Source organism: Chiloscyllium plagiosum, chromosome 22 (assembly GCF_004010195.1).
Source record: "Chiloscyllium plagiosum isolate BGI_BamShark_2017 chromosome 22, ASM401019v2, whole genome shotgun sequence".
NCBI classification, from domain to species: Eukaryota; Metazoa; Chordata; class Chondrichthyes; order Orectolobiformes; family Hemiscylliidae; genus Chiloscyllium; species Chiloscyllium plagiosum.
The window spans coordinates 36,836,569-36,847,379 of record NC_057731.1 but is presented as its reverse complement, the minus strand read 5'-3'; the positions used below and the strand labels follow the sequence as shown (position 1 = coordinate 36,847,379).

At 42.5% G+C, this 10,811-nt stretch overlaps 1 protein-coding gene across 1 annotated transcript in view; it reads left to right on the top strand.

The window, feature by feature from the left end:
* The first annotated feature begins 6,024 nt into the window (after window positions 1-6,024).
* The window catches only part of LOC122561213 (actin-binding LIM protein 1-like), a 377,099-nt gene continuing 372,312 nt past the window's right edge, over window positions 6,025-10,811 (top strand). Inside the window, exon 1 of the mRNA XM_043712802.1 lies at window positions 6,025-7,065. Within this exon, the coding sequence (XP_043568737.1) occupies window positions 7,053-7,065 (13 nt within the window). The 5' untranslated portion in view covers window positions 6,025-7,052. The remainder of the gene's footprint in view (window positions 7,066-10,811) is intronic.

Here is a 10,811-nt window from a genome sequence, read left to right as displayed (position 1 = left end):
CAGTTTATTTCATTGGAGCATGTTATGAGACAGTTTAAATGATAATGTACACTGTGTGATGATGATGCTCCTTTATCAAGGCTGTGTTGTACTTGTTTTTTTTCAGAGCAGTTGTAAACTCAGAGACTCCGGAAGGTATAGATTTGAAGGGTTTTAGGGCCAATTTGATTAATGCTAACAGATACTACCTCAGGCAAAAGGCTGTCAAGTTTTTTTTAAAGCACTTGTACAATGAAAGGGGAGTGGCCAATCCTTCCAGCTCAATTTTTCTCTGATTTGGTTTGATTTTAGCAAGCAGTCAATTGTTGTGAAGTTGCTGGACCCAAAGAAACAGGTCCATGCTGATCCTCCCTCTCTCTGACATCTCTCCTGTAAGAAGCTATGTTGGATTTTCCCATTTATTTTGCAAAAGGGTGTTTATGGGGATTGTTGCAAGTATTTGGAACAGCATCACTAAGTTAAGACAGTCTGTTGGGTTTTCAGAGGGGTTAAGTTATTTTATATTCTGGTCAGTTTTGTTTGTGTTTCATTTGGTAATCTTGCAAATAAATTCTGTTTTGTTTGAAACTAACTGGTTGGGCCAGCTGCATCACTCCTGGAATATCCACTAAATCCATGTTTAAAACAACACGCAAAGCTATGATCTGGGCTACTTTTTTGAAATGTTTTGAGGGGTCTGGCCTGGTCCTAGTGCCAGTACAGTGGCTCAGTGGTTAGCACTGCTGCTGCCTCACAGCACCAGGATTCCAGGTTCAATTCCAGCCTCGGGCAACTGTCTGTGTGGAGTTAGCACGTTCTCCCCATGTCTGCGTGGGTTTCCTCCTGGTGCTCTGTTTCCTCCCACAGTCCAAAGATGTGCGGGTCAGGTGAATTGGCCATGCTAAATTGCCCATAGTGTTAGGCACATTAGTCAGAGGGAAATGGGTCTGGGTGGGTAACTCTTCGGCGGATCGGTGTGGACTAGTTGGGCCGAAGGGCCTGTTTCCACACTGTAGGTAATCTGATCATAACAACCACAAAAGCAAAGAATGGGATATTGTGAATTTTCACCAAATCTCCATATAGCAGGCATCTTTCTTCATGATTGTAATCTTAGCTCTGCCTGCACAACATTACATAGACAGATAAATTCCCCAAGTTACTTAATCGTCAGAATGCTTCCCTGATTGCACCAACTGTGATTTTTACTCAGGTTTCTAGAAGGGTAGGTATGTTACTCACAAAAAGCTGGTGCCCCTATCCTGCGGTATACAACTAAACAGTTTGGGACCTGATTATGTCATTATTGCAATTTTAACTAGGAACTGAACAATAACATCATTGAGGCTTTCTTAACAAGTGAAGGCTGGTTAAACCTGCCAAAAGGAAGAAGAGGCCACAATGGGAGATTTTACATTTTCCTTTCTGAGACCAGGAAGAACATGAATATTAATGTCCCACAGAGAAAAATCGTAGCTTCCTTTTGCTTTACTTCAGTAGCCTAAATTAATCATCGTGAAATCTCACCATAACTCCTTCCTCATTTTTACCCATTCTAGTCTAGAGTCAGCATCATATTAATGATACCTGGAAGTTCTCTGATGAGGTTTTTATTTCCTACTATCATTCATTCACCCAAGGTTAAATTGGTCTCCTTGGCTCCAGCAACACTCAAGAAGTTCAAAACAATTTAGGACAAAACAGTCCATTTGGTTAATAATCCATCTACAAAATTAAACATCCACTCCCTCCATCACCAGTTTATCACGCTGCAGTATATACTGTTGAGTAAGTTGCAGCCACTCATTAAATCTTCTTTGAAAGCAACTTTCAAAACAACAAGAAGGATAAGGGTTACAGGTGGACAATAATACACCTTCTTCATGTTTCCCACCAAACCATGCATTGAATCTTGAACTTATATTGCTGTTCCTTCATTGGAGTTGGGTGAAAATTCTGGGTTGGCTCTCTGAAGAAGCAGTTCCATCAGTGCCATTGCATTACATTTTCCCCATAACTCTCTTTTCCTTTCAAGATAATGAACCAGTTCCCTTTTGAATACCTCAGTTCACTTTTCCTTCAACATACTCTGGGTATTGCATTTGAGATTATAACCATTTGCTGCATTAAAACACTTTTCCTAATGTCACCATTGCCCCTTTTGCTAATTATCTTAAATCTGTGTCCTCTGTTGTCCATCCTTCCACTGATGCGAGGAGCTGCTTCTGATTGATATTCTCCCAATCCAGTCCTCTCATAATTTTGAAAACTTCTATCAAATCTTCACTTAACCTTTTCTTTTCCAAGAAAAACTGTCCAACATCTCCAACCTTTCTATATAAGTAAGTTCCTCATCCATGGAACCATTCTTGAGAATCTTTTCTAATGTCTTCTCTCATGCCTTCACTTGCTTCCTCAAGTGTGATGCCCAGAACTGGACACAATACTCCAGTTGTGATTGAATCTGGGTAAGAGTATAACATTTAGAATTCTCACTCCTCTAGGATCACACCTGGATTGAAGGAAGATGCCCCCCTTCATCCTTTATATCTGTCTTCTATTAGCTACCCCAATCCTCCATCCATGCTGATACATTACTTCCAATGGCAGGGCTCTTATCTAATTGGCTGGTTCATTTGAAAGAAAAAATATTCAATCAAGCCAGGATGCTGCCTATTGAAATGGCTGTAGAAACCACATTACCCACATGCTGGTAAAAACTTCACGTGGAATTGTAAACTGGATTCCTGAAAACAGTACAAAGGACCAGATTTGCATTAAGATAATTGAAATTGGCTATGGCACCAGATGCTTTTACTGCAGCAACATATGTAGACAATGATCTTCTTGAGATGTGCTTTTCTGTAAGACAGTGGTTGTATCATCCAAGAGTCAAAGCTGAGGCCTTCATATTCAGTCATGAATGATAGGTTACATGACATGATAGGTTAATGTTTTTGTTGGATCATTAAAGCTTTGAAAAACAGGTTTGAGAGAATCCTGCTGCCTAATGGTGCAATTTGTAAGCCAGTCACATGACTGCAACCATCTCATTTAGTAACTATAGGAAAAGGCAGGATTTCGGTCCCAAGCTCCTACTTTCTTCGTACCCTGTGAGAAAGAGATGGGGCCAGCAGTATGGAAGGCCTGCCCTGGGCTTGGCGAACACGTCCAGGTAGTGGGCTATGCTGAGAGTCTAGTGTCTAACTGTCTGCCCCTCTTCTTTGGTTATATTTGCATTCAGGTATCCATTGAGAGGGAGTGTGTGGTGTCCACCAGCACAAAATAGGCCTTTAGGGGCCTGGTGGTCACTGCAGGGATTGGGGTACACCAAATAATGATATTTTGATGTGAATTTGATAAGTTTCTGTTTCAGTCCTGTAAGTTTCCATTGACCATTTACTTTGTTTTGGGACCGTCTAATCTGATTAATTTGTTTATGAGTAGAAAAGGGCAGGACAGCTTTTTCAAAGAAACCGGTAACATCCAGGAGAGTCCACAAACTGTCACAGTAACATTAAGAATGACTGATTGCAAAGCATATCAAAACATCACTCTCATTCTGCATATTATGTCCAGTACTCTTTTTTCTATTGCATATTGGACTATATCACTGAAATACAGAAATGTATTCCAAAGGAACTTCAAGTGCCATTGCTCCTGTCTGGAGAAGGACAAATTGCATTTAAAAGAGACTGTCTCCAGAAAAACAACTAGTTTACATTGGCCAGAAAACCCTGGAAAATCAAGACCACCTAGGAACATAGAATGTACAGTTCTTTTTACTTACAATTTTCAACTTTTTTCCAATTCCACGTTTCTCACACTATAACTTTGGCAATATGCGTCCATCAAGGAATTTATTCAGGTTTTGCCTTTCTAATAAATTTTATTCTTTACTTGATGGTGAGTTTTATAGTAAAACTAATTCCTTTTTTTTTAAACTCAGGGAAACTGTCCAGTTTATTTCTTAGTAGAACTCTACATGATCAAGTCGATATGATTTGAAAGATCACATATTTTTAAACATTGGAACCCTGTTATAAATAACTTGAGAAGTGAAAAGAGAGAAATGAACTCACCCTTCTGGACTTGGTCATCATGCTATAATTACTTTTGGATTCCCTTTTATGTTAGTTGCCAGTTTCTCTTTGTATTTTCTCTTTCTTTCTATTATTTGCTTTTTCACTTCCCATTTGAATCTTCTGTACTCAGCCTGGATCTCAATTGTATTAATGATGTGACAAGTGACATAAGCACATCTTCTTATAGAGTCATAGAGATGTACAGCATGGAAACAGACCCTTTGGTCCAACCTGTCCATGCCGACCAGATATCCCAAACCAATCTAGTCCCACCTGCCAGTACCTGGCCATATCCCTCCAAACCCTTCCTATTCATATACCCATCCAAATGCCTCTTAAATGTTGCAATTTACCAACCTCCATCACATCCTCTGGCAGCTCATTCCATACACGTACCACCCTCTGAGAACCTGTGGGAAGCTAGAGAAGTGTTGCTTGACCTCTTGCTGAGATATTTATATCATCGATAGTCATAGGTGAGGTGCCAGAATACTGGAGGTTGGCAAACATGGTGCCACTGTTTAAGAAGGGCGGTAAAGACAAGCTAGGGAACTACAGACCGGTGAGCCTGACCTCGGTTCTTATATTTCTTCTTACTTTCTATCTCTTTTATAAACTAGGGTGCTCTGATATATTCACCCTCTCTATCTCCTTCATTGAAATATACATTGAAATTTTTATTTGTGTGTCAGCTTCTGGCAAGGTCAGCATTTATTGTTCATCCTTAATTGCACTTGATAAGGTGGTACATAGGTGCCTCTGTTAAACGCTGCAGTTAATGATGGGTGGGTACACTCAGAATAGTTTGGAAGGGAATTGCAGGATTTTCATCCAGCAACAATGAAATAATTATATTTTGTTTCAGTCAAGATGGTATGTGGCTTGGAGGGGAATGTGCAGGTTGTGGTGCTGTTGTGTCTGCTGCTCACCTCCTTCCTGGTGGCAGCACTTGTAGGTTTGGAAGGTACTGTCAAAGGAGCTGTGGTGAATTGTTGCAGTTCATTTTGTAGATGATACACACTGTCAGTGGTGGAAGGGGTAAATGTTGAAAGAGGTAGATGGGAAATCCAATCAAATGGGCTGTTTTTTTCCTTGACGGTGTCAAGTGTATTAGGTGTTTTTGGAGCTGAACCTATTCAGACAAGTGGGGAGTATTTTATCACATTCTGACTTCTGCCTTGCAGATGTAGCCTTATAATGCTTCCTAAATGTTCCCCTTCTGAGAATTGATCCCATTGACTTACTTCTTTCCCAAGATTAAGGTCAATCATGCCTCTAATCATAGAACAGTACAGCACAGGAACCGGCCCTTCTGATCACCTTGTCTATTCCAACCAAAATGCCATTCTAATTAATCCCATTTGTCTGAACATGGTCTCTCTATTACCTGCCTGTTCATGATTAACCATTAGGTCTTTTCCAGACTTGTTGGAACCAATTCCCAGGTACTGGTCTCATTGATAGACAATTTATGCTGTCTGTTCAAATATAATGCTCTTCCCTGGCGACAAAGCAGCTGCAGAATCTTGTTCAGGAACTGACCTGCAATTCACTTCCAGGTCAAGCTCACAAATTAATAAAAGCTTGTTTGGCAGGTTTTCCTTTTCACAAGCTGCTACCCATGGTTCAAAAGCTCTTGGCTCACAATTCCCAGCTCCAAACTAAAACTGAAAAAAAGAATAAAATGAACAGAGATGAAAAATCAGTGAGAGCTCAAGGACAATCGTGGCAATCAAAGATACCAATTAGCTACTTGCTTCCAGCTGAATCTCATTTTGTACACACATCCTGGTGCGATGCTGCCCATTTGCACCTTGCCCCACTGTTTGCAATGTGTAAAGACAACTTACTATGAGTTTCAATAACTTGCTTTTTAAATATACAGCAATTTCTTCAACAGTCCTTTGTGAAACAGTCCTTTCCCAATTCAGTCCACAATGAAAAATAAAGTAAAATAAAAATATGCGACATTAGGCCTTTATTTAAGTACCACCTGCAAGTTGAAAATAGCTGTGTCTTAAAAATTCAGGCACATTTTTATTTTTTTTGTGCCTTTTTGAGGCAACTACTTTTTGATGATTGCTTAACAACATTTATTATCGGTCAATCCTGGATTATATTATAGAGATGGTAACAGTATAGAAGGATAGATGAAATAATCAAAATACTTGGATCACCTATGTGTAATAGAGGGGTAAATGTTCAATGCAGTATCCATTTCGAAATTGGTAGTATATAGTAAGCAGGGTCTTTTTTAATTGGACAGGAAATATGCTCTGGAGCACTGTCCTGGAAAAGCTTTGAGAACTCTTGCACCTTTCTGGCCCTTGATACTACTACTGTCCCAACATGTACCTGGATGATTAACGTTCTCCATTTTAACTTATCTATAATTCTTCGCTTCTGTGTAAATTCCTTGGGAATATGTTTTTTTTTACATCTTTTGTTCGAGTTGATAACCCATAGACCCACACAGACCAGTGTAATTGCACCTTTCTTGTTCCTTTCCCTTAACTCTCTGGGGCGTCCTCTCCTCCCAAACATTATATTCAGCACCCAGTTATAAACGGTATAAATAATGAATACTACAGCATTCAGGGCAGTATTAATGCGGCTACAATATTGCATGGTCAGAATGCTACATTGAAACACAACAGTACTCAGTACCATGGATTGACATTGACGACAAATCGTTACGTGAGCCGCAGGGTCACTTGGTGATGTTGTGGGAAGGGAGGCGCCTGTGGGGAAGGAGGTGCCCATTTAAACTGGTGCCATCCGCCTGTCGGGCGGCGGTACGGTACTCTGCACTTGTTATTCTTCCAGCCCACGTACCTTACGCACCGGTCACGCAGCCGCGCCGAGGACCAGCCCCAGCTGAAGACTCCGGCAGGTTCCTAAATCCTTGGGAGATTCTCCTTTCCCTGTCTGTCTCCCTGTCTCTCTCACTACCTGCCGACCGTGTGTGGTGAACAGATCCTCCCAGGCATGTCCACCCGAGGTGAGTGACTGCAGACGGGGGAAATGGAAATGGGGAAAAGCTCAGTCCTCTATAACCTTCATCTCTGCAAATGGTTAAGGATCCCCCACCGGCTGCTGGGGACAGGCTCTCTGTGTGACTTCTGATGCAGATGAGTTTTTGTTTCATTGATTTAAGATCGTGCAGAATGGACGGCCGTTGCTCCCTGTGTGTTGGTTGCAGATGCGTGTTCTTGTACAGTTCAGATGGGTGTATTACATCAAACCACGCAGCGCCGGTGAGATGAAGGGGTAGGCAGATTCCGGGCTGCTCTTTCAGATGTGTCGTTGCCGCAGAGAACAGTGTTTGTCGTGTCAGGTTAGCCCGAGTGGTCCAGGTTTCTTTCAGAAAGCCCACTCCATGCACAGCGCCTTCTGCATGAAATTAAATTGTGAATTCAGACCTCACTAATCTGTGAGCAACGCTCGGGCCAACATTGAGGATGGACCTGTCTCTCGGGACCTCCCTGGTTAGTTGAGACTGGTGGGCAAAGAGGTTAGTGTTCCTGTTAACAGGAGCAGCATCGGACTATAGTGGATGCAGATAACAGCCTGTAATGTGTGATCCTCCCCAGCAGTGCTCCCAGCGCCTATGCGGCACCTGCTCTGATATCGTTATTTTGGTACCTTCTCATGTAGACAGGAGCATCTGAAGTTTTTCTAGCCTTCGGAGCAGCAGCCTGAAATTGCGGAGCGAGCCAGGGTAGAATTCCGAGAGAGAGAGATTTGCTGCTCCCTCTGCTATTTCAGTTGTAACTGAAGGGTGCGATTTCACTCGGAGTGTGGAGTACACCAGCAGCAGATTACTCTCGTGTATGATGAAGACATAATTCTCAGTGGATTAGTTATACAAAAATAGACACTGAGAATAATCACAGGCATATCTTTAAAGGATCAGTCACCCTGATTGATCGTCGCGTTTTCCAAATGCAGTTTAACCCTTTACATGACAAAACCAATCTGATCAGTTGAATTTCTCTACACCAAGCTCCCCAGATAGCCAAAGAATTGTTAGATGGACAGAAAAAGACTTTTCGGCCCATTGCGTGCGGGCCAGTCATTCACGTCTGTGTACTCTAATCCCATTTTCCAGCACTTACCCTGTTGCCTTGGGTGCTCCGGCGCTTCAATTGTTCACTTCAGTCAGCCCCAGCCCCCCTCAGCCTTGTCTGTTCTAAGGAAAACAACCATAATCTATCTAGTATCTCTTCATAGCTGAATTGTTCTAACCACTAATGTACTGGTGAATCTCTGCAAATAGATCTGACATTGAAAGCACCTAGTACCCGGTAGTTTTACTGATTTCGATTCTACAATTTCCCAAAATAACTACCTACTAATTCCGCCTATGTTGGCTAAAGCAAAACAAAGGTATGACTTTAGCAGTATAGTTGACCTTTGCTTATATATTCAGGTCAACCTGCGGTACAGCTACACGTGGTCCATTGGAAGTGATTTGGTGAATGCAGCACATCCTCTGTTGTTTCACTCAACCATGGCCTACTAAGCATTTTAATTTGAGTTAATTTATATTTATTTGAGGAGTTCAGTTTTGGATGCGTCATCTTTTACATGATGCTTGTCTTCATAGGAGATGGGGAAGCATTTACTGAGGTACCATTTACTGGCACAAAGTAACACTTTGAAAAGGGAAGGCAGCACATTGGAAAGCCTATAGGAAAAGATTTATCATATGTTCTTAATAGAAAGAAAAGTAGTTTCAGATGATGTTAGTTCCTTTCTTTATAGATGGGGCAGGTACATTAGCCAAAAATAAGAATTGTGTGCCTTGATTAGGTTACACACTTGCATATTACCTCTTACTGGGTCTGTTAGCAATAATCTTTTCTCTAAGTTAGAGTATTTTTAAATTAAAATTTCACTCCGCAATTAAACATTAACCCAGGTCTTACACTCTAGTAAAATGCTAAGTAGGTACTAAACATTTTTTAACAGATTTATTAATTTCATCATCATTACTTCATTCTGTTGGAGAAAACTGATTTTTCCAGTGGTGATTGATAGTAACAATTCAAATTAGAATTATAGTGTTGTTCACTAATGGTTAAGCATTCTAAGACCAAGTCCAGGCATAAACTTTCCAGTTAGATTTTTACTTCAAGCAGCATCTGACAGCGCCAGAGACCCGGGTTCAATTCCCGCCTCAGGCGACTCTCTGTGTGGAGTTTGCACATTCTCCCCGTGTCTGCGTGGGTTTCCTCCGGGTGCTCCGGTTTCCTCCCACAATCCAAAAATGTGCAGGTTAGGTGAATTGACCATGCTAAATTGTCCATAGTGTTAGGTGAAGAGGTAAATGTAGGAGTATGGGTCTGGGTGCTATACGCTTCGGCGGGTCAGTGTGGACTTGTTGGGCCGAAGGGCCTGTTTCCACACTGTAAGTAATCTAATCTAATCTAATCTAATCTAACATAAACCTGAGCCACTTTCTGGCTGATCTCTTTTATACACATCTGAATAAAAAAATTAATCGTTCTGATCAGGCTATGGTATACCTCCAGTTCGGGTTGCATGTGAACCTAGACCTTCTTGTCCAGAGGTAGTTACATTACCAATGCACCACAAGACGGTAACTGATGGATCCAATTAATTTGCAACAAGAAATGGGAGCAACATACCTTTGCGTCACTAGTTGATGCCTAATCTTAGCACTATGCCTACCTGGTTTTGCATGTTAGGCAACCATGATAAGTAGCACTCCACACAAACATAAGAAATAGGAGCAAGAGTAGGCCATCTTGCCCTTCAAGCCTGCTCCACCATTCAATAAGATCATGACTGATCTTTTCGTGGACTCAGAACCACTCACCTTCACTCTGACCGTATCCCTTAATTCCATTATTTTTCAAAAACATTTACCTTAGCTTAACCTGACTGCCCCGGACGACCCATCGTCTCAGCCTGCTCCTGCCCAACCGAACTCATCTCGGCATACCTCGACACGGTCCTGTCCCCATTAGTCCAAGAACTCCCCACCTAGGTTCGTGACACCACCCACGCCCTCCACCTCCTCCAGGATTTCCGCTTCCCCGGTCCCCAATGCCTCATCTTCACCATGGACATCCAGTCCCTGTACACCTCCATCCCCCATCACGAAGGACTCAAAGCACTCCGCTTCTTCCTTTCCCGCCGTACCACCCAGTACCCTTCCACCGACACCCTCCTTCGACTGACCGAACTGGTCCTCACCCTGAACAACTTTCCTTTCCAATCCTCCCACTTTCTCCAAACAAAAGGAGTAGCCATGGGCACCCGCATAGGCCGCAGCTATGCCTGCCTCTTTGTAGGGTATGTGGAACAATCCATCTTCCGCAACTACACTGGCCCCACCCCCCATCTTTTCCTCCGCTACATTGATGACTGTATCGGCCCTACCTCGTGCTCCCACGAGGAGGTTGAACAGCTCATCCACTACACTAACACCTTCCACCCCGACCTCAAATTCACCTGGACAGTCTCGGACTCCTCCCGCCCCTTCCTAGACCTTTCTGTTTCTATCTCAGGCGACCGAATCAACACGGACATCTACTACAAACCAACCGACTCCCACAGCTACCTGGACTACACCTCCTCACATCCTGCCCCCTGTAAAAACGCCATCCCATTCCCCCAATTCCTTCGTCTCCGCCGCATCTGCTCCCAGGAGGACCAGTCCAAAATACGTACAACACAGATGGCCTCCTTCTTCAAGGACCGCAACTTCCCCCCCGA